At 42.8% G+C, this 24,465-nt stretch overlaps 1 protein-coding gene across 1 annotated transcript in view; it reads left to right on the forward strand.

Annotated features, from left to right (window-relative positions):
* Window positions 1–269: 269 nt before the first annotated feature.
* The window catches only part of Metap1 (methionyl aminopeptidase 1), a 35,000-nt gene continuing 10,804 nt past the window's right edge, over window positions 270–24,465 (forward strand). The window contains exons 1-7 of the mRNA XM_032897255.1: window positions 270–794; window positions 7,510–7,561; window positions 10,474–10,586; window positions 12,461–12,521; window positions 16,327–16,418; window positions 17,834–17,917; window positions 20,573–20,711. Of these exons, the coding sequence (XP_032753146.1) occupies window positions 681–794; window positions 7,510–7,561; window positions 10,474–10,586; window positions 12,461–12,521; window positions 16,327–16,418; window positions 17,834–17,917; window positions 20,573–20,711 (655 nt within the window). The 5' untranslated portion in view covers window positions 270–680. The remainder of the gene's footprint in view (window positions 795–7,509; window positions 7,562–10,473; window positions 10,587–12,460; window positions 12,522–16,326; window positions 16,419–17,833; window positions 17,918–20,572; window positions 20,712–24,465) is intronic.

Genomic DNA, 24,465 nt, shown 5'->3' on the forward strand with positions numbered 1-24,465 from the left:
ACAATCTGGCAGTTACTACATTACTGATTTCAATGGCCGGGTGTGGAAAGAAAGGCACAAGGAAGGGCGGACTTCAGTCCCATCTCGGCCCATTGATGATTTTTTAAGAATGAGAGTATTTTTTTCTTTTTGAGGCAGGCACTGACAGAGAGAAGCGGAACTCAGAAAAAGGAAATACTTTCCAAGAAGCGCCAGGTGAACCAACCAGAGGAGCCCACGCCCTTCCCAACCACTTGCAAGTCAAGGAAACACTGAAGGCTCAAGAATTTCACTGTCCTGTCCCGACGTCACTCCCGAGGCGCCCAGTGGACAGAAGTGGGGTGTGGGGTCTCCGTGGACCCTACGTGGCATCGCCACCGCTGCAAGGCTTTGTGCGGGGAACGCAGAGCCTGCGGGAGGTTGCGGGAGGCTGCGGGCGGGGCACCACTACGCGTGCGCGGAGAGGGCGGGACTGTCGGGGGTCGGCTGGACGGGAGGGGCGGGACAGCAGGTGAGCGCGCGCTCAGGGGCGGGGCGCTGGGCGCGCGTGCGCGGAGTAGGCGGGGCGCGCTGCGTAGGGGTGGGCCCTACTCCTCCGGGTCCGGCGCCTAGGCCTAGGATCTGAGCTCCTCCCCGGCTGGGTCGCTCTCTCTCTCTCCCCTCCCTTTGGCGGTTCCTCCCTCCTCCGGCAGCCAGGCAGCATGGCGGCGGTGGAGACACGGGTGTGCGAGACGGACGGCTGCAGCAGCGAGGCCAAGCTCCAGTGTCCCACCTGCATCAAGCTGGGCATCCAGGGCTCGTACTTCTGCTCGCAGGTAGCCGCCCACCCCGCGCCCCTCCGGTCCTCCGCCTCTGGGCCTTGTCGCCTCCCGCTTGGGCCTCGGAGCGGCCCGGGCCTCGGGAGCCGGCCGCCGGGGCTCGCGGGGGCGGAAGCTGACCTGCGGCGGGTTCGGGCCACGCATCCGCGGCCCCGAGGGCGGCCAGGTGTGTGCGCAGGTAGGGACGCGCGGGAACCGGTAGCCCACGACCTCCGCCCGAGCCGGGGTCGGGTCTGGACGCCGCGGGCCGCGCTCCCGGGTCTTCTCTCCCGTGCCTGTGCAATCCCTGTCTGAGACGGAAGCGACCTGCCGGGGCCTCGGGGTGGCTGCAGTCTCCCGTAGAGGAAGAGCTAGTTTCAGCCCCACTTCTTTTGTGTTTTACTACCATGCTTTGACATTTAAGCAACTTTGAGTGTAGGCGTGGGGGGGGGGGAGAGGTCTGTGTAATTCATTCTTTTCCGTTGGCATCTCAGATTATTAATTTGAGAACTGGTAAGGTAAAGGGATGAGTCACTTCTTTTACTGAAGTTCCTACGGAGTAGAAAGGACAGTTCCCTCAAGGGTTGTGCTTTAAGGCTCCGAGGTGGACGTTTTTGTGCAAGTGAGCAAACCTAGCAGTGAGTGGGGCCCTGACAGAAGTGTGTGTTTATTGAACGGTATTTGTGTTGCGTTGTGTTTCAGGACTCAGAATAATGGCAAGGCAGCAGTAGATAGTTATTATGCTCTTAGTTACAGTTTGTTGAGGACAAGCGTATAAATACGTTGACAATAAATTGACAGGTTCCTGGGAGACGAGAGTTAATCAATAGTCTAAAGGCTTTGGCATGCTAATTCTTCTGAGATCTTGAGTAAGTGAAATTAATTTCCCAAATTCCAGTGCTACTTTTTACAGACAGAATGAGGATACTTTCCCTTCTGTATTCTATGAGATTGTGCTGACAATAAAATTAAGGAAGACACTGTAGCCCTGTAATTTATGACGTTTTGTTCTTTTAAAGGATTCCAGTACAATTTAATGCTGGTATCTAGATAAAGTTAAATAAGACTAATTATGTCATCAGTTGTAGTGACATATGCCTTTAATCCCAGCACTTGGGAGGCAGGCAGGCAGATCTCTGAGTTCTAGGCCAGCCTGGTCTACAAGCAAGTTCCAGGACAGCCAGGGCTCCTTAGAGAAACCCTATCTCTGAGGTGGGGTGGGAGGGTGGTGAGAGAATAGTTATATGAAAATAGCAAAAGAACTATTTTCTAATATAAAGTAGATGAAAAAAAATAAATGTAAGATAAAACCTATGACTGAAAGCCTCAGCATTTGTGGATAAACCATTGCAAGAGAGCGTCACTGTTGTGCAGGTCTTGCTTTTAGAGAGCATATGATCCTTGATCTTGGCTGCCATCACTTTCCAGGCATTGAACATGGCAGAGGGAGACATATTGCTTGATCTGAAAATAACCTTGGAGCTATCAACCCAGCTCAGGGCCTCTTGGGGTGTTGACATTTTCCAGTTTAACTTACTGAGTTCTGTGTGGAACCTGGATATAAAACAAAACTTGGTTATGAAGGTTGGGTGCCATCTGAACAGATCAATGTATCAATATATCCAGTTCATACAGTGTAAGTTGGGAGGTGCTGGGTGTGGTGGCATATTTCTTTAATCCCAGTGCCTCGGAGGCAGAAGCTGATAAAGCTCTACAAGGCCAACCTGGTTTATATAGTGAGTTTTAAGGCCAGCCCTTCAAACATGATGAAATTCTTATCTCAAAAAAAGGAAGAAAACAAACAAACAAACAATGGCTGGGCTGAAGAGATGGCTCAGTGGTTAAGAGCACTGGCAGCTTTTCCAGAGGACCTAAGTTCAGTTCTCAGTACCACATGGTTCTCACAACCTTCTCTGGCACCAGGCAACCTGGTACACAGGCATACTTGAAGGCGAAGGCGGAGTCCCCTTACACATAATATAGAAATGAAATCTTAAAAACAACTGGGTGGCATACATGGATTGATGTGTACTGACGACAGCTCCCAAATTGATTATCCAGTCCCAAGAGGTCAGCTCAGAAGTCACATACACATAAGGATCATTGTATGGACTGAGACAGTGATATTTATGTTTAGACACGAACATACTCACGCAAGCACACGCACACACACACACAATTACAAAGTAATAGAGACAATGGAATTAAGAGCAAGGTGGCTTATGGGGAGGGTTGGAGGGAGGAAAGAGAAGGGGGAGAGCAGCATAGTTATAAATGAAGACATTTAAATGCTTACCAGCTTCCTGTTCACCAGGCATGGGTGGCATTCTGTTGTAAAGAATAGGACATCTAAGATTGACTCAGAATGGTAGAATGAGTGTAGTCTGTACTGGGGTCTGTGTGTATATTACTAGTATTCCTGTTATCCATGTAACTAAATATACCAGAGCAGCTTCTGATGTCTTTCTGCATTCCTATTACCTCCTCCCATGGCTAGTTTGTAAATTTTGTCACTGAATCAGTTGTAGTAGAGTTCTTTTCTCCACTGTAATTCCCCACTTTATAAACACACCATTCCAACAGAACCAGACTTGATCTTAGTGTCCAAGTCACTTCCCACTGTTGGATCATGCTTTTTTTAGTAAAGAGGTTCTTTTTTTTAAAAAAATATTTATTTAATGTATATCAGACACACCAGAAGAAGACATCAGATCCCATTACAGATGGCTGTGAGTCGCCATGTGGTTGCTGGGAATTGAACTCGGGACCTCAGGAAGAGCAGTTGGTGCTCTTAACTGCTGAGCCATCTCTCTAGCCCAGTAATGAGGTTCTTACGTACTGTTTTAGGTGTTCTGACTCCACCATTAGAGCAGCTCTTCTCACACTAGGGTACCTTCTGTAGTTATGGGCTGTGTCCATATCTTTACTTACCCAAAATGTTACTTGTCCTCGAAATCACAGCTGTGGTGAGCCCCAGTAGAGACCTTGATGCAGTCACTAACTTTTTCTAAACACAGTTTACCTGGTGCTGAGCCTAAGGCTTTCCCTCGCCATTGGGCATGTTCTCTTCAGTTTTCCCCCTTCCTCTCATTCTTCAGTTCCCTAATCCTGGAACACTAGTATGCCATGCTAATGACCTGCAGTTACCCTATCCGTTAAGCAGTGTTTGATCAGGTGAGCTGTCCTTCTAGCCGAATGCTCCTTCCCTGTTTCTGTACTTTGGAGGCAGTGAGTGGTCAGCACATTTGAATGAATGAGTAACTGTCTGAGAAGGAGAGCAGGGGCTCCTCTGCCGGGTGAGGTCATGCATGTAACCTCTGGTTTTCATTATCTTTGGAAACAGGAGCACTAAGAATTCCTGTCATATGGTTTTGATAGGTAAGGCACTGACCAGAAAAGTAAACTATATAAATAATTTTAATAAAAAAATAAAATCGTTTTACCTGAGTTGTTTCATTTTAAGAAATTTTCTTCCTTCAATGGAATAAGACCCATTATCCTTAAAATTGAGCTTTCTGAAGGTTTTGTGTTTTCTACTAAGTTAACAGCAGTTCTCTTCACGGGCAAGGGTGCTGTTTGGTTTTTTGAGGTGGGAGCTGAGGTGTATTCTTTGTTGTGTTTTCTGAAGTTCCTTGTGTCAATGTGTGCTCAGTTCATTAAGCGAAGATGAAAGCAGTGGGCCCGATGTGGAAAGTGGGGTTCTACCCTTGCATCACCCTTCTAAAGGATGGATGGTACGCTAGACAAGGTGTCTGCTGACTGTGATGGCACTAGCGTTTCCTTCTCTTCCTTCTCTCCTCCCCCCCCCCTTTTTTTTTTAAAGCAGGGTTTCTCTGGGCAGCCCTGGCTGTCCTGGAACTCAGTGTGTAGAGCAGGCTGGGACTACGCAGGTGCTGGGACTGAAGGCACGCCCTCTGGGCCAGCTAAAGTTTGACTCTCTTGACTGCTGTTACGTAGCTTCTGTTCTGTTCCATCAGCCGAGAAGGACATAGTGTGCTACTGTTTGTGGCCTTCAGAACTTAGAAAGTCAGTGACTGTAGCTAAGTGAGAGGAGATGGCATTGCAGTGAGCTGTCTTCCCTGTGTCCTTCTGGGTGGATGGTGGATCCTTAGAGTTGGGAAGAGGGTTAACAAGAACATGTAACCAGTTATATACCAACCAGTGTTTGGTATATAACTTTTAGATGCTGATCGCCTTGTTTATTACTTACCATGTGTAAGCGTGTTGGGTCTGCATGTCTGTATGTGTACAGCAGGGGTGCTGGTATTCTTGGGAGTCAGGAGTGGTCATCAGAACCGCCGGAACGGGAGTTAAGGATGGTTGAGTCCCCAGGTGGGTGCTGGGAACTGAACTAGGGTCCTCCACAACCTCAACAAGTGTTCTTACCTGCTGCCCAGTTGCTTGGGCTCCAGCCTCATGTATCGAAAACAGATCTAAAGAAATAAAAATATTTGACAGTATTGGCTAGGACATTTGGGTACTTTATTTATTTATTTATTTATTTATTTATTTATTTATTTATTTATTTATTTTTTTGAGACAAATTCTCATTATATAGTTCAAGCTGGGTCCTCCCAGCTTTTTTATGCTGGGATTACAGGCACATGTCCAAATTATATTCTGGACATATTCTTTCAAAATAGCAAGGACAGAATCCTAACTGTTCAGTATGTAGATTACTAGTTCATACTAGATGTGCGTGTCAGTGAGCTGGTCATCACCCCCACGGCTCTCCCTGGTCAGTGACTCTACTGCCTCTGTCTCTCGGCTCACATGGAGCAGGCGCTGCCTGTTTGCTTCTCTCACATCCACATATGTCCTGTACCACTTCACAGAAGAGGATGGTCAGAAGGAACTGACCAACCAGAAATGAAAATAAGACAAATGATAAATGGGATAATGTTGATATGAAAATAAACTAAATAGAGAGCTGTAAAAAAAACATGTTTTTGGGGAAGCTTGATAAATGGCGATAAAGGACATTTGCAGCTCCTGCAGAGGACCTCGTTTCTAGCTCCCACAATGGGTGGTGACAACTGCCTTACAATTTGAGCTCCTGAGGTTCTCCTGTCCCCTACAAAATAAGTCTTTAAAAAATGTCGGTGATGTGGGAATTTTTACATTGCAGACTTTCCAAAGACCATAGATACGCAATCAGAGGAAAGGGGAGTGTGGTGTTCCTGTCTGTGTGTGCGTGTGTGCGTGTGTGTGTATGTGTGCGTGTGTGTTTGTCCTTGCGTGTGTGTGTGTGTGCGTGTGTGCGTGTGTGTGTGTGTGTGTGCATGTGTGTGTGTGTGTGTGTGTGTGTGTGTGTGTGTGTGTGTGTGTGTGTGTGTGTGTGTGTGTGTGTGTGCGTGCGTGTGTGTGTGTGTGCGTGTGCGTGTGTGTGTGCGCGTGTGTGTGCGTGTGCGCGTGTGTGTGTGTGTGTGTGTGTGTGTGTGTGTGTGTGTGTGTGTGTGCGTGTGTGTGTGTGTGCGTGTGTGTGTGTGTGTGTGTGTGCGTGTGTGTGTGTGCGTGTGCGTGTGTGCGTGTGTGTGTGCAATAAATGTTGCAAGTATACCATCTTTGGGGAGTGGCACCAACTCATGCTGAGGTAAAGTACTGGGTTAGGCATTCAGCAGTAAATATAAGACGGTTCCTCACCATCTTACAATGCATGAAACAAGTAGTAAGATGAACATTCCATAACTAATTCCATAGTTTAAGTTATAAAGAAGTACATAGTGCTTTGAGAAGGGAGGGATATGGGAGGGTGAGATTATGTTAATGATGAGTCTGTTCTAGCAATAATAGATACCACAAAGGCTTCAGACTAGAGAACACCTACAGACTTGAGCACTTGAGAGAGCTGGTTTCCAGATGTACCCAGAGTTAAGACCTTTTTTTTTTTTTTAAAGATTTATTTAGTTATTATATATGAGTACACTATGGCTGTCTCCAGACACACTAGAAGAGGGCATCAGATCTCATTACAGATGGTTGTGAGCCACCATGTGGTTGCTGGGAATTGAACTCAGGACCTTTGGAAGAGCAGTCAGTGCTCTTAACCACTGAGCCATCTCTCCAGCCCAAGACCTTTTTTTTTTTTAAACTTCCTGAGAGAAGAATTGTAGAGGTGGGATGGTTGTTTTTGCCTTACAGTTTAAGAAGGGATATTGTCCATTATAGCAATATATAGTAATAACTGATGGGCCAAACATGAGGTGGGCTGGTCACATTGTGTCTGCAGTCAGGAAGTGGGACCAGGCATCAGATCTCAAGGTTAGCCCCCAGTGACCTACTTCTTCTCACAGGGCTCCTCCTTAAAGGTTCTACAACCTCCCCAAATAGTAATACCAGTAGTTAGGGAGTAAGTGTTCACACAGTATGCAGGGGTGGGGCGGGGTAGGAATACTCAGGTATCAAAGGCACTATATACTCCATGCAAATGCTCTACCACTGAACTGAATTGATACTATGAGTTGATGTCAGTTATTAAGCTTTCTCTAAATATTTATGTTGCAAACCTTTGTGTTTTAGCCTCTGTGTTTGTTTGTTTGTTTATTTTTGAAGTGTAGTCTCAGTGTGTAGTCTTAGTTGGTGTAGAACTCACCGGCATGCCCCTGCCTCTGGAAGTGTGGGATTGAAGAGCTGTAGTACTGCCTGACCAGTCCTATTTCTTCTGTGTAACAGTCCTTAAAAATGTTTCTGATTAAGGAAGGCCTGACACTGATGTCCTTGTTTGCTCTTTTAGGAATGCTTTAAAGGAAGCTGGGCGACTCACAAGTTACTACATAAGAAAGCAAGTAAGTAACATTGCTTATCCTTGTGTCCATTGCCATGAGTGGGGCTTTTGTCTTAGTGTCAGGACTTCTTTTAGTTCAGAAAGTATTGTTTGAGAGTTCTGAAAGCATGATCCTGACATCTGGAATTACTATTTTTTGGTATTATGTAATAAAATGTCTGAATTATATCTGCTTACTCTTGTTTTGTGGTTTAATATGAAAACATGAGATCTTTGCTAAGGATCTAGCTAGGCCAGTACCTGATAGTGCCCTAATCTTATGACACCCTCTTGTCTTTGCTAGAAATGTTTGCGTATTATAGGCTGAGGATGTGGTACTTGTTGATTTTACTTGGCCAGATCTCTGTTGCCCTGTAGCTGATAGTGGTCTTAAATTCCTGGCCTCCCTGTTTCTACCAGGCATGTGTCACCGTCCATACCCTGCTCATTTTGGGAGGTATCTTATATGACCCCCAATGAAACTATCAACTGTGTCTTAGCTATTGTCAGCTTCACTGACGAGATGTTTATTCAGGATAGCCTTTCTGTGTCAGCTAGCTCCTCATCCTGTAAGTTTAGTCATTAGTGTGGCTGACCTGAGACAGCCTGCCACGGTGACCTGGAAATTGACAAGGACTTGCTATGCATAAAGCAGTACCATCTGATGGGATGGCTTGCCCAGGTAGTGTGTGGAGGTTGGTGTGAACTTTGTCTTAATGGTGTTGGTGCTTTGTACTCATCTGCCTGTTTCTGGGTGTTAGTTGGTCTAATAAAGCTTATTAGATTGCTTTATCTGAGGTTAGGCAAACCAACTTTGAAGGAAAAGGAAATAAAATTCTGAAAAAATATATTTTTCATGATGGTATAAAGCAGTATCTGTGTTTAGTGAGCGCTCTGTGTTATCCACAGGAGGGAATTTAGTCTGTGAGTGGGACCTACTGTAAGCGGAAGTTCACCAAAGCATAAAGGAAAAGATAAACTGCTTTTGGTTTGTTTCCTTGAATGGATGTATATGGCTTGGAGGTCATGTATTTTGGGCCTAACACTGAATGAAGTCTGATGCTCTTGGCACACTGCCTGTATCTTATGGACCTGTGGCATTGTGGTTTTTGAGAAATAGTGCAGCATCCTTTGCTTTCAAAGCAAAGCAGTTTACAAAGTTTTGCTAGCAGCCTCAGCTCATCTCAGGATATTAGTGCTTGTCTAGCATTTGGGACAGATGACATGGATCCTGAAATGAAAGCTTACTTAAATTTTCAGGTGTAAATTTCAAGTGAGCTCTGTACAGAATTAGAAAAGAACCCTGTGTTTCAGCTCTTGTCTGTCTGGATGGCTCTGTGTTGTCTGTCTGGATGGCTTTGTGTTGTCTGTCTGGATGGCTTTGTGTTTTCTGTCTGGATGACTTTGTGTTGTCCATCTGGATGGCTCTGTGTTGTCTGTCTGGATGGCTTTGTGTTGTCTGTCTGGATGGCTTTGTGTTATCTGTCTGGATGGCTCTGTGTTGTCTGTCTGGATGGCTCTGTTGTCTGTCTGGATGGCTCTGTGTTGTCTGTCTGGATGGCTCTGTGTTGTCTGTCTGGATGGCTCTGTGTTGTCTGTCTGGATGGCTCTGTGTTGTCTGTCTGGATGGCTCTGTGTTGTCTGTCTGGATGGCTCTGTGTTGTTTGTTTGTGGTCTGCTTTCAGTTCTTTGAAAATAGACTTGTAGAAGGGCAGGAGTGCAGATCAGCATGGAGGTTTGGATGTGAAAGGTTTCCCTGCCTTCCTTTTTCCTTCCTCCTCCCTGGGAGTGTGGCTAAGCGGTTTTTTTTTTTTGGTTTTGTTTTTTTGTTTTTTTTTCATTTATCCTTACATGCAACATGTGTGGAAGGAAGTCATTTTGGGGGATATGGTTTTCTTTGTCTACCGTGTGGGGTATTGGAGACCAGATGTAGGCTTGGCAGGCAAATGCTCCTTTGTACCCTGAGCCACCTCAACAGCCTTGGAATCTAGAGATGTAGCGCCTGCTGCGGCTTGAACTTCATGATCCGCCTGCCTTGGGCCCCCAATGCTGGGATTACAGATTTATACAGATTTATATAGGCTCAGCAAAAGCCTGAATCCCAATTGTTCTAATCTAGATTGAAAAAGACATATTCCCAGAGGCTCCTGTTTCAGACAAACCATCTCATGCTAATCTTACCTAAAGCAAGCATCAATTGTCATTTTGAAGAATTTTCAGTAGTACTTGAATCTAGTGACAGTGAATGGAGTCTCTTTTTGTCTTGGGGTCAGAAATAGTTTATCTTTTATTTTTTTTTTAAGATTTATTTATTTATTCCATGTATGTGAGTATACTGTCACTGTCTTTTGACAGACCAGAAGAGGCCATCGGATCCTATTGTGAGCCACCATGTGGTTGCTGGGAATTGAACTCAGGTCCTTAGGAAGAGCAGTCAGTGCTCTTAACCACTGAGCCATCTCTCCAGCCCCAGAAATAGTTTTATATTGATTAAAAACCTTCATTTAAAAGCCAGTGAATGGTTAAATTGGAAATGTTTTTTTATGTAAGTTTGCTTTGAGGTGATTTAAAGATCACTGATATTCAATAATAAGAGAATAGAATTCAGCTGTTAAGTCTGATTTCAGATGGGAAGGTATTGTTCCTATTTGATTCCTAAAATTAACTTTGTATGAGTTGATATTATAGAGTATAATACACACACACACACACACACACACACTCTCACTCACCGTTGAAAGCTGTTTTGTTTGAGACTGTACAGTATGTGTCTAGGTGGTGCTTCTTCCCTGAGATCTGAGAGTGTCCGAAAGCTTTGTTAGGTTAGATCGGATGCTTGCTGGGTTTTTGTTTCACTAAATGAAAATTAAAGTAAGCCGCTGTCTGAAGCATCCTTTCTCTTCTTCTGTTTACGTCTGTCTATCTCTCTTCCAGAAGATGAAAAGGCAAAGCGAGAAGTATGTTCCTGGACTCTAGAAGGTGATGTGAACACTGACCCGTGGGCAGGCTATCGGTACACTGGTAAACTCAGACCACATTATCCACTGGTGAGTATGTAAAGTAATTAGAATGTAACATTGTGTTTAAAGCAATTTTCAGTCTTCTGAAATTGCTGCTTGTAATTTTATTCCAGTGGTGAATTGTGAGCAGGGCTGTCTTCAGAAAGGAATGTCCATTCTAGCTTTCATGTCTTATTATTTAGGAGCTAAGAGGGACCATTGGCAGCTGTGGAAGAAGTGGAAAGTTTTTAGATGTAAAGACGAAAACTTCATTAATTCCATAGGAGAATGGTGTATGGTACTGCTTTTCTACAATTCTTTAATATGACCCATTGTAACCTAATTACAGTGGCTTAGGTACCACAACTGTTTGAGAATTTCATTCATAAACACAATGTTTTCTGTTCAGACTCTCTTCTAACTCTTCCATTGTTTCTCTACTACGTTTCCTTCCTAACATCATGGACTTTTAAAACAGTGACTGACTCCACTTAATTCTGCCTGCGTACGCATGGGTAGGGCTGCCCACCAGAGCAAAGGCAAACTGTCAGGGACTCATTTCTAGCAGGCATCAGCTGCCTAGAGCTCCTCTGCCAGGGGTGGGACTTCATGAGCCCCTCCTTCAGCCCTACTGCAGTTTCTGCTGGTTTGATCTTGTAGGAGTTGTTTGCATGCAATCACAGCTGTTGTCAGTCCTTGTGTGCAGCAGCCTCTGGTGCACAGTAAATGCTCCCTCGCTGCAGATACCCACCACCTCTGACTTGTTGGGGAAAACCTTAAATCCAGTGATAAATTGAGTCTTTTTTTAAAGATTTATTCATTTATTATGTATAGAGTTCTACCTACATGTACACTTGCACACCAGAAGAGGGCATCAGATCCCTTTACAGATGGTCGTGAGCTATCATGTGGGAATTGTTGGGAATTGAACCCAGGACCTCTGGAAGAGCAGCCAGTGCTCTTAACCACTGAGTCATCTCTGTACCCCTGATAAATAGAGTCTTTACTCCCAAAGCATTCGTGCCACTTTTGAATTGGGTACATGGAGTGAGCCTGCTCATTACTGTAGCTGGAAGGGTTCATAGCTAGCTAAGACTGTCATTATTTTCCAGAACTGTGAAAACTAGACAGTAGATGAAGCTTCCACTTCAGTACAAGATTAGTTTCTTCTTAGGACGAGTGGTTTGATGTTTGGAGACAAGGTCTCTCCACATAGCACTGGCAGTCCTAGAATTCACTTTGTGTAGACCAGGCTGGCCTCAAATTCACCTGCCACTGACTCCCTAGTACTGGGACTAAAGGCATGCGCAGCCACATCCTCTGGGGTTTTCTGGAGTTTTGAAATTTGCTATCCTTATATATTTGATTGGTACCTTTAAAAAGACAAATGTGTCTTCAATATAAAATTTGGAAGAATTCTGTATTCTCCCTCTAGGAGGGTTTACTTTACTCTGAGATGCCACTTTAATGCTATTATCTATCAGTTTGGAGCAACAGGGTCCCTGCTGGTGATTTCTAATTTCTTTTTAAAGATTTACTGCTTCTATTACTTAAATTATTATGTGTTTATATCTCTGTGTGGGTATGAGCACAGGAGTTCTGTATCAGGAGAGACCAGAGGTATTGGGTCTCCATGGAGTTGGGGTTACAGGTGGTTGTAAGCCACCTGATGAGCATGCTGGGAATTGAACTTCCGTCCTCCTGAAGAGCTGACTCTTAAACCCTGAGCCATCGCATATATGTGTCACTGAGGCTAGAAGATAAACTTAATCCCAGTGAGCGAGACACGAATGCTATGACATTAACATGTCAGCCAGAACTAACTTTATTAAAAGCTTTGACTTGAGTTCTTTAACTGTCTTCCCAGATTTATCTTCCTTATTAGTTAACTGGTGTCGAACTTATTTCACTCTTGCTTTTAGATGCCAACACGGCCAGTGCCCAGTTACATTCAGAGGCCGGACTATGCTGACCATCCCTTAGGTAAGCTCTTCTTGTAGAGTTTCCAGTGCTGGATGTAGAGTGTAAACATAGTTTCTTTTTTTAAAGCCACATTGGAGCTTTTAAGATAAAGTTTTCTCGGGCTGGAGAGATGGCTCAGCTGTTAAAGGCTAGGCTCACAACCAAAAATATAAGATAAAGTTTTCTCCCCTCATTAGGAATATATCCAATTCCGAAAACAGTGGTTATGTGGCTACTAAAGAATACATTCAGAAAAATACTGTATTTTGTGTTAAATGAGCTGCAGGATGGGAGGGAAAGGTTTGTATTCTCTTTTTGCTCTTATCTAAATTAAGGCAAATTAAGTAGATTTTGGAGGCCTGAGCAAATGCCTTACTAAAAACCGTGGGCTGTAGCAGTGAAAGGAGGACTAGTAATGGTGGTGCTAACGGTAGCTGTGATGAGCGTGATGTGACGGTGATTCCGTAATAGTAACCCATGTTTATTTTTGCTTAACTGTGTGTCAGGCACTGTGCCAAGTTATTTGCACGTGTTACTCCATTTAATACTTTGAACATTTCTGAGGTAGGTTCTGTTGTGTTCTCTGTTTTATAGATAATATTAGTGAGACATGCAGAGAGGATGGGTAATTTGCCACACAGGTCAGTGGACGTAGTCTCTGACCTTTGGATGTGTACAGTATTTAGGTTGGACTAGGTGCTAACTGGTTTTGCATGTCAGAAAGGAGGAATGGTTGAATGCCAGCAGTTTTACATGATTTATTTATTTTAAAATTTAAAACATTACAAAATTTGGTCTTGAGACATGATTTTCCTACCTTGCCCAGGCTGGCCTCACGTGTACGGTCCTTCTGTTTCAGCCTCCCGAGTGTGGGGTTACACGTCTGTGTCACCGTGTGCAGCTAGTGTGCCTGCACATATTTAGTTAGCTGCATTGCTCCTTAAACTCACGGAGCCATAGTATTATTTTTCTATATGTAATCTCAAAATTTAGTTAAATTCATTATAGATAAAATAAGGAAAAGACAGTAAGAATGATAAAATAATGTGGACTTTTGTAACTTTATTATTCTTTTGAGTATAGTAATAACTTATATTTTAAAAATGTATATAGCAAATAGAGAAGTGTTTTGCATTGAAGAGAAGCCCTGCTCCCTAGAGGCAGCTGCTTTAAGAACATCCCTCAGATATTACGGGCATACATTAAATCCAGTTAAGAACATCCCTCAGATATTACGGGCATACATTAGATCCAGTTAAGAACATCCCTCAGATATTACGGGCATACATTAGATCCAGTGCTGTTTATATGCGGAGTGAACACACCACATATACCTTCTACATTTTAGTTTTCTTTTAATGTTAATCTATTATCTTGGACATATTCCATATGAGTTCATGTAAGTGCTTTGGTTCTATAATTTTAATTTCGTCGTGTGGGTGTATCATAATTATCAACTAGGTTCCTTAATAATGAATGGTTGGATTAGATTATTTGCAGGGTTTTGCTTCTGTGAATTTGATTGTAGTTTCTATTTTTGTGTTTTCATCTTTGTCCACATGTAAGAGTTTTTTTTTTTTAAGGTTAATTATCTAAAGTAATTGTTTGAATTAAAGAATGTATATATTTTTATTTTGAGGTATTAGAAATTTCAGAACATTTTGCCAGTTATTGCCCTCATTAAAAACACGAGCATGCTTCTCTGATGGAGCATATGCTAAAATTGGAATGATTCAGTGAGGACCACAGTGACCCTGTGCGAGGGTGGTCCAGTTGAGAAAAGTAAGCGGGAGAACTGGCTTCTCTCCCACTCTCACCGTGTGGTTTTCTGTCATGTTAGTCTTGTCTTTATAGACCTGAGAGTTGAATCGTTGTACCTATATTTTGTAGCTTGCATCTTTTAATTCTAAGGCTTACCATCTTTTCATGTGTTAGAGGTTGTATTTTCTATCCTTTTGAATGTCTACTCATAGACTACTGATTCCCCACCCCCAAATTCCTAAAATATTCTTTCTACGTTAACAGTTCTCAGCTGAACACTTCTATTTTGTCATTATACATTATTTGTATTATATAATGACACACTTTCAGTGCTTGTGTATGTTAGCAAGATAAATGTATCTTGTATTATTATATTTAATTCTTACATGTCTGTGGTTGACGTTTGATTAATCTGTTTGACCAATCATGTGCCATGGCCAAAGTTGGCCATTAGGAATGTTTTCATATGTGCACACCTTGCTGCTGTCCCCTTTGCTTTTTTTCAGAATTTTCCTGGGTATCGTATGTTTCTTTTACTGTACTGTTTATAATAAGCTTGTCTTGATATCAAAAATATCTTGTTGGCATTTTTAATTAATTAGTAATACAGATTAATTTTGGAAGCATCGATGTCTTGATAATATTTAAGTGTTCTGTTTAAGAATAGGGTATGTTTTCTGTTTTATTAATCTTTTTTGTTTTTTGTTTTTTGTTTTTGTTTTTGTTTTTGTTTTTTTTCCGGAGCTGAGGACCGAACCCAGGGCCTTGCGCTTGCTAGGCAAGCGCTCTACCACTGAGCTAAATCCCCAACCCTATTAATCTTTTTTGGATTAAAGTGGAGTTTCCAGAGTTCCTTTTTGAAACTCTTACTTTTTTATTTGTTCTGGGTACTTTAGTGTTTACTAGTTTTTAGCTTGTTTGTATTCTGGTAGTTACTGATTTTTTTTTTTTTTTCTGGAGCTAAGGACTGAACCCAGGGCCTTGCGCTTGGGCTCTACCACTGAGCTAAAAATTTATTTTATTCTATGTATATGAGTTACACTGTAGCTGTCTTCAGACACCCCAGAAGAGGGCATCGGATTCCATTACAGATGGTTGTGAGCCACCATGTGGTTGCTGGGAGTTGAACTCAGGACCTCCGGGAGAGCAGGCAGTAACGTTACTGATTTTGACATTTTAACTGCTAACATGATGAATGCTGGTTTTCATCCATATGCCACATGCTTCTCTTCTTGGGCTATGTAGTATCTGGAATTGATAAAGCTTTGATCTTTTCCTGTAAGTGTTATGTTTTTCTTTCTTTCTAGTATTGCCAGAATCACACTGTGCCAGTGTTCTCTGGTGTCCATTCCTGTCTGACATTTATATTTTGAGGTGGTTGATGCCCACGTTGTGAGGATTATCATTCTGGATAGTCATTTATTTTCTAATATTGAATTAATAACCTTGTATACTGATGTGATTGGGGGCTGGAGAGCTAGGCCGTATGAAAGGACCCAGCTCCCCGTAACTCCTGTTTCAGGTGATCCAGTTCTCTCTCTGTCCTCCACGGCAGCACACACATGTGGTATGCACATAAAAAAAATTACAGAAAAATTTGTTTGGGGAGCTTTAATTTGAGAGAATGTCAAACACGATTGATTTGTTACATCCCTCTCTACCCCCAGGATTTTGAAGTAATTGCTATGTTGACTATTTCTTTTAAGTCTCTGTAAAACTTGAATTAGACTAATAAATTCATTAATGATTATTTGGGCAGTATTTTCCAAACTTTTAATTATAACTCAAGTGAGAAATGGGTTTTATGATATGATCTATGTGCATAAGAACAGTAATCAGACATTTCGCAGCAGTATTTACCTGGGGCTATGTAATAGAATCTGATACTTTCTATACCTTTATAATTTCTTTTATTAACCTTTGTGTTGAAAATACTAAGAAAATACTACCCTTCCCCCGCCCCCGCCCATGTGAACTAAGTGTATGTAGGAGAGTCAGCTGCGGCCACCTTCTGCGACTTATGTGCTGCCGGATTATACTCCTGTGTGCTGTGTTTCCATTCCAGGAATGTCTGAATCCGAGCAGGCTCTTAAAGGGACTTCTCAGATTAAATTACTCTCATCTGAAGATATAGAAGGCATGCGACTTGTGTGCAGGGTAAGAGTTGTTCTTTCTTCCTGGGTACAGCAGGGTTAAGAGCACAGACGGGGAGTCTGTGATTTGTTTACCTTGTAAATGCTTACAACCCATCCCTTTCACTTTTTTTTTTTTTTAAAGATTTATTTATTTATTATATATGAGTACACTGCAGCTGTCTTCAGATACACCAGAAGAGGGCATCAGACCTCATCATTGATGGTTGTGAGCCACCATGTGGTTGCTGGGAATTGAACTCAGGACCTCTGGAAGAGCAGTCAGTGCTCTTAGCCACTGAGCCATCTCTCCAGCCCTTCACTTACTTTCAAAGCATCTTTTTATATTTAAATAATCTATTTAAAATAAGCTAACAGCAAGTCATCTGTAGTCACGTTTTTTTATTAACTTCGTATTGTTTGCATGAACATTTACTGAACTGAAAAGGTTGGGAGATGAGCATGACTTTACTCCTCCATCGAGCTTGCATCACTATCATCATCACCACCACTTCCATCATCATCATCACCATCACCACCATCCACAACCGTCACCATCATCTATTTTATGCTTATAGAGAGGGTTTCTCTGTGTAAGAGTTCTGACTGACCTGAAACAGTCTGTAGAACAGGCTGGCCTCAAGCTCAGAGCTCTGCCTGCCTCTGCCTCCTGAGTGCTGGGATCAAAGGCGTGCACACCACACCTGGCTTTTTTGTTTTTCTTTTTTGCAGCATTATTTTTTTTTTTTTTTTTTTTTTTGGTTCTTTTTTTTCGGAGCTGGGGATCGAACTCAGGGCCTTGCGCTTCCCTAGGTAAGCGCTCCACCGCTGAGCTAAATCCCCAGCCCCTGCAGCATTATTTTTTAAGTAGAATTTTTATGCTACTTGTCATTCTGAATTTACAAATATTCTAGCACAGGACAGAGTCCAAGGCTCCCACCCACAGGGTTATACTAAAGTCTTGTGAGATACTTGGAGTATGGAGGGATGGGTGGACTAGTTAGCTGGAATCACATGCATATATTTTTCTAAAGAAGAAAAGCCTTAGATGTTCATTTATGGCTTTTGTGCAGCAGTATTTGAAAAGTGATTTAATGTTAATTACTTGGAGAGTTTTATATTTTTTCACTTGCTATGATTTTTTTGAGGAAATCACTGTTTCCCTTGATGCTCCCCATTTTAGAAATGTCAGATTAGACCTTCATCAGTTAATTGTTTACCTGATTTAAGATATACATCTTCATTAGTTTACTTATAGTAAGTCTGTTTATCTCAGCTTTTATGTAAATTTGTTTTTACATTTATATATTTCTGACAATTATTATTGCACACAAAATGACTTCAGATGACTTCATCTGACTGATGTTTTCACAGGACAAAGGCAGTACAGCGTATAGGTTCTTTTATTTCATCTTGAGTGTATTTAGTTTTCCTTTTCAGCTTGCCAGAGAAGTTTTGGACATTGCTGCTGGGATGATTAAAGCAGGTGTAACTACTGAAGAAATTGACCACGCTGTACACTTAGTAAGAACTTTACTTTCTTACTTCAGAAGCTTCAAATTATTAGATTTTTATAAACTTCATTTTATAATGCCCAGAATAACTTTTAAACTAATTTAAAAGCTTACTTTTGCATTGTTTTAAATATGAGTAGCATTCCACAGCTTTTATATTGGTAAGTACATTCTGACACCTGCAAGTGGGAAAAAATAACTTTTACATTTGTATGGACATGTTTGTGTCCTTTATTCCTCGCTACTGTTAGCTGATAGGGAGTACTTAGTGTATAGTAAGAGATCACAGTGGTGGCTTAAAGTACATGGGAAGATGTGTGTGGCTTCTGTGCGCACACTGCTGGACAAAGGACTGGCGTGTCTACAGATTTTGATAGCCAGCCAGGAGTTGAGGTGTCCAGTCCTCCACAGAGGACTTAGGCAAGGCGGGGTCTGAGATGCTGAGGTCTCAGAGGGCGCTTAAGATACCTTATTCCGAAACCTCGGCCTTTTACTTCAGCTTCTGTAGAATTGATTAACCAGTGTTTCCAACAAACCGTACTCCTATGCCAGGTATTCTGAAGTGCAGAATAAGCTGCAGGAACTGGGCTAGAAACCACCATTCCTTTTGCATACACAGAGAAAGGAAATATGCAGATCACATAGAGGGGTCCTGTCTGAGTCAGGTTCTCTTGCTGTGAAGAGACATCATGGCCACAGCAGCTCTTACAGAGAAGCATTTAATCTGGCCTTGCTTACATTTGCAGAAGGTTAGTCCATTACCATGGTGAGGGTAGGGGGGGGAAGAGGAAGAGGTGGGGGGGAGTAGTAGGGGAGGGGAGGGAGAGAGAGAGAGACAGACAGGCAGACAGACAGAAAGGGGGGGAGTATCTAGGGGAGGGGAGGAAGAGAGCCACCCCTAATGACACAGATCATCCTCCAGAATTCTAACTGGTGACTCAGCATCCAAGTATGTGACATACGAGGCTTATTCAGACCAGCAGATTATCTTTAAAAAAATCTTCACTAACAAGACAAGAATAGATCAGAAATATTTGTAGTATATATGACATGGATATATCTTTTTGTTTTAAAATAAAGATTGCTTGTTAGCATCTTTAAGATGTGGACTAGTGCATCCGTCCTATGTCTAAGTTCATAGACAGGTGAAGCAGTGTAAACATGGACGCTGGGTTCTGACAGTGTCTGTAGCCATCCATTATGTGTGAAGGAAGGGTAAGGAGGAAGCAGACATCCCTTGGCATTTCCACGTTGAAGCAAATGTAAATGGGGACAACTTTCCTGAAGGGATTTGACCACATGTCTCTCTTGAGCTTCTGAAAGTAGTTTAAAAAATTAAAAATGCTGCTGGAGTTTTTGTTTTTTAACAGTTTAGAATTTATTACATTTATTTATGGTTTGGTTTGTGTGGGTGGGAGTGGGTCAGAAAAAACTCAAGAAAGTTAGTTCTGCCCTGTCCTGTGGTCCTGAGGCTGGAACTCAGGCTGTCAGGCTGCTCCCAAGTCCCTATCTCCCAAGTCAGTTGTTATGCTGGCCTGAGGCGACTTTTGATATGGGGTATTGTACACGATGATATATCACAAGTAGGCCTTTGATCACCTCCCGTGTGGGTCAGGTACCTTCACATTTAGTCATTTGATGTCGCCAGCATCCTCAGGAAGTAGGTGCTACTGTCACCTCCATTTTATAATTATTCAAGGTCATGTGACTTACAGAGGACGGAATCTGTGACACGATAACTGCAGAAGTACTCCCACATCAGGGAGGCACCGGAGGGATGCAGTTGTTGCGGTGAGAGTATTTTCTACCTGAGGGAGCTTCAGGTAGACTGTAAGGTAGAACTTTAAGTAGACTGGCTACTTAAAGATTTCTAGAAGTAGTGGAATTGCTAGTAAAGTTATGGACTACTCAACAATTAGTATTTTGTGCAGCTGTTAGAAAGTTACTAGACTGAAAACCACACAGTAGCAGGACACAGAATTTACAGCAGCACACCGATGGCTGCTGCAGAAAGATTCAGACAGAATTGTTTTCTAAGTCCATGGAATGTAGTGATGTCAAAGTTGCAGGGGTACTTAACCGTTTCTTAATCATACACATACTCATTTCTGTTTGTGTGGATTAGTGGCCTTAATATAAGAGGCTGTTGTTGAAAGTGCATGTTAATGTGTTATTTTTCCTAAAAATATGTTTCACAAGCAGTAGTTAAGTCAGAATAGAATCTTCATATATATTTTTATTATGTCAGTTTCTCTTTAGCATGCAGACCAGTAAACTGGTTTGCATACAGCCTACTAGGCACTGAACAGATACTTTCTGCCAGCCAGGCATGGTGTCATCAGATGTGTAGATAGTCCCAGTTTCTCGGCCTATAAGATCTAAAGAAAGCTTGAGGGCCGTAACGTGTGTGTGTGTGTGTGTGTGTGTGTGTGTGTGTGTGTGTGTGTGTGTTTGTTTATGTGTTTGTACAATTCATGCACATACACATGCACACACATACATATACATGTAGACCTATCAATATTCTCAAGTAAAATATAATATCAGTTCTTTATAGTAGCATCTGTCACAAAATTCTTTAGATTTTATGATCTGATTTATTGCATATGTAGTTTTTTCTTTTGTACATTCCAAATTATTTTCTCTGTATTTTCATTTACTATAGGCATGCATTGCAAGAAACTGCTATCCTTCCCCCTTGAATTACTATAACTTCCCAAAGTCTTGCTGTACCTCAGTGAATGAAGTCATCTGCCATGGGATTCCAGACAGGCGGCCTTTGCAAGAAGGTGATATTGTTAATGGTAAGAAATGTGACATTTGTCATTGTGAGCAAAAAAAGAAAAAAACCTTTAAAATTTCAGGAGTCTGTTAATGGTTTCTGTTTTCTTGACTTGAATTTTCCCTATTTAAAACTCAAGTGTTGCTCAAAATTGAAGGAACTTTTATTTCCCTTCCTTCCTTCCCTCCTCTCCCTTCCTCCCCTCCCTTCCCCTCCCTCCCTCCCCTTCCCCTCCCTCCCCTTCCCTCCCTCCCCTTTCCCTCCCCTCCTCTCCCTTCCTTCCCCTCCCCTCCCTTTCCCTCCCTCCTCTCCTTCCTTCCCCCCTCCCCTTCCTTCCCCTCCCTCCCCTTCCCCTCCCCTCCCCTCCCCTTCCCCTCCCTCCCCCCCTTCCCCCCTCCCTTCCCTTCCCCCTCCCCCCTTTCCCTCCCTCCCTCCCTTCCCCTCCCTCCCTCCTCCCTCCCTTCCTCTTTCTTTCTTATTTATTGTATTTATTTACTTTTTCATTTACTTATTCTGTTTATTTATCTACGTACCTAGTATCTCTGTCTGTCTGTCTACCTACCTACCTACCTACTTGCTTACTTAACTTATCTATCTGTCAGTCATCTGAGACGGGTCTGTCTATACTGGAACTGTCTTTGTAGACCAGGTTGGCCTCGAACTCATAAAGATCTGCCTGCTCCTACCATACAGAGTGCTGGAATTAAATATATCCAACACTGCCACCCAGAAGGAGATCTATTTCTAAGGATTGTATTTGTTGTGTTGCCTTCAGCATATATGTAGTGTGCATTCTCTACAGCCTGTATTTCTTCGTAGCCTATTTTACATGTGATTGGTGAGTAGGCAGAAGTTGTCAATGCAGGAGTAGTGTTTGAGCCTATTACATACTTTGTTCTTTTACCAGCGTTTACTAATGATTACGCAGAGGTCAGGGTAGGTTTTCAGGAGAGATGTTGGGGAGACTCTTCGTTCAGTTTATAAAGACCTTAGGTGCAGAGGAGAGCTCCCACAGAAGGGCCTTGTGGAATGGAGTGGCCTTGGACTCCTGCACACTGCTGCTGTGGAAGCACCGCCCGTGTGGAGGAGCCACAGTAGTGTTTCCCTCTGGGATTGAGTGTCAGGGTAGGACTCCCCAGAGAAAAGCAATCAGCAGTCCCACTCAGCAGTGAGGCCCTCGAGCTACACTGTGTCTTGGCCCGGATGTGCTCTGGTGCAGTAGTAGCACAAAGGTTGTGGGAGTAACCAGCCACTTTGACTTGATTTAAGAAACAAATGCGTGATAGATAGTGTTACTGGGTCAAAGAGCCATGGCTGCCCAAGTCAGAGGCCACAGGGAGAACATACCCTCTGCTGAGTGGACAGTAACAAGTGATACCTAGGTAGGTTCCTACCTTACACCCACAGATTAGTACATCTCTCAGCTCTCATCAGGGAAGCTTCTCTCTGTAGTACATGGTGATTAATACAGAGACTCAGAGCTAGCCATCATGCAGAGACATATATGAGATTGGAGTGCTTAGCTTTAAATGGGCTATCTGTATAACACTTTCATCCCTTACCTACCCCTGCCCAGGCTCAGGGATCACGTCAGAAGAGGGGACAGAAAGCTCCCAAGAGTCAGAGGCTGTAGACATCTGCAGTGAAACAGCTTTGACTGGATATGACAGGGACATGAATTCATAGCCCTTGTGACCGTATACACAGACCTTTATAGGATCAAGTCAGCCAGAATTGCAGCAAGAGGGGCGGAGGAGACTCAGGAAGTTCCCCCCTGAGCTGAGCAGCATCGTTGGCTTCTGAGTGAGGAATGTGGTGCTGGAGATGCTACTCATGCTGCAGGAGATGGGCCTCCCCAGGCGTAGGCCGCAGTACTAGGAGGGCTCTGTGTAACTAGCACTGAGTAGGGAATGGGAGAGAGGAAGGAATAGAGCATGAGTTTACTCAAAGCACATTATATTCATGTATGATGTTCCCGAACAATAAAAAAAAATTAAAAATGGTAGGCTTCCTTAGACGTAGTTGTGTGCATATAATGTATAATTATATATGTATATAATTTAGCTTATATGTTGAAATGCTTATAATGTAAAGCTTGCATGCATGAGTGTGGTCTTTTTATAGTTTAATGTATTTTAATAGCAAACTTACAGGGACAGCACAGAAGACAGACAATATTAAAAGCATGTATTTGCATGTAGGACAACTCTGTTTGTAGAGTACAGTGAATCTACTGTATGATTAAAAAGGCTACAAACACCATTTAGTTGTCCTTAATAAGACACTTACTTATTTAAAAAATCCAAATGCTGGCATTGTCCAGAAAATTTTAACAGGTTTATTTATAATTGTTATAAGGTTGAACTGTTGAAATGTGTTCACTGAAGCATTTTGCTTGCATTAATGCTTTACATCTTGTATTTATATTAAAAATTCACACACAAATGAACGTGGAGAAACTGTCAATTCCTGATTCTGTCCCCTGTGTTTCCACTCGATATCATAGACTTAGGTACCTTTGACCTCATGGAAAAAATATATAACATCTAGAACTATTGATAACAGGAAGAAGAGGGAAAATTTTTCTGAGAATGAAATGTTTCCCCTCATAGTGGACTCTTAAGCATGTTCTCCCCGTATGTGGCGTGCTTGCTGGATATCTTTTGGCATAATTGTTTCACTTTGGCATGGATAGCACACAGATTGGTCTCTTCAAAAAGGCCAATCAGATAGGCCTCACTTGTCTCCTGCAAAGCACCAATCGCTGTACTCTGGGGCACAGGTCTGTTTTGAGGTCCTGAGCAATTTCTCGCACCAGACGCTGAAAGGGGAGCTTGGGAATCAGAAGTTCAGTGGACTTCTGATAGCGTCTGATTTCAGAGTGCCACAGTACCGGGCCTGTAACGATGAGGTTTCTTCACCCCTCCAGTAGAGGGCGCACTCTTGCGAGCGGCTTTTATGGCCAGTTATTTCCTGGGTGCTTTACCACCAGTGGATTTGCGGGCAGTCTGCTTTGTACGAGCCATGGTTTGGGCACCTCCTTACTTACCCCCTTCTTCGGCTCAAGCTCAGCAAGCGAGAGGCTGTGCTGGCGTTAGAGCAGCCCTGATGACAAGTGTGCTCTTGTCTGTGTTCACCTGTGCATACTTAATGTGCATATAGAGATGACCTTCGGATGTTTCCCTCTACTCTCCACAAAGTTGTCTGAGGGCACTCTCAACCTGGACCTTACTATTTTAAGTAGCTTGCTGTCTAGTGCATTTCCAGGATCCCCCTGGCTGCTGTTCCCCTGGGGCTGGGTCCCAGGCATGTGCTGCACACCTGACGTGATTTACATGGATGCTGGGGCAGGAGCTCAGGTCCTCATCCTTTCTCAGAAAGCACATTCTCCATGGAGCCCATCCACAGCATTTCTACTCTCAATGAACCTAGTGTTTTTAGGATCCAAAGAAGCAAAACTCTAAATGTTAGAGGCTGCACAGACTGAGTGGATTAAACATGATACTGCCTTGTTATAGTTGTTATTACTGAGTTAGGTTCCTTGTTCATAAACATTTCATAGGTTTTGAGTTCAGCCTTGATTTTCATATAAACTTACTTACTTTCTCTTTTTCTCTTTCTTATTTGCAACAGGGTCTCACTGTATAGCTTCACTAGCCTTGAATTCAAATCCTTCTGACTCTGCCTCCTCTGTATGGGATTAAAGACGTGTACCACCACACCTGGCTAACCTCATTCTTTCTGTGTTATGTGTACAGATTATGGCTTAGTGAGGA

The sequence above is a fragment of the Rattus rattus genome, chromosome 3 (assembly GCF_011064425.1).
Source record: "Rattus rattus isolate New Zealand chromosome 3, Rrattus_CSIRO_v1, whole genome shotgun sequence".
NCBI classification, from domain to species: Eukaryota; Metazoa; Chordata; class Mammalia; order Rodentia; family Muridae; genus Rattus; species Rattus rattus.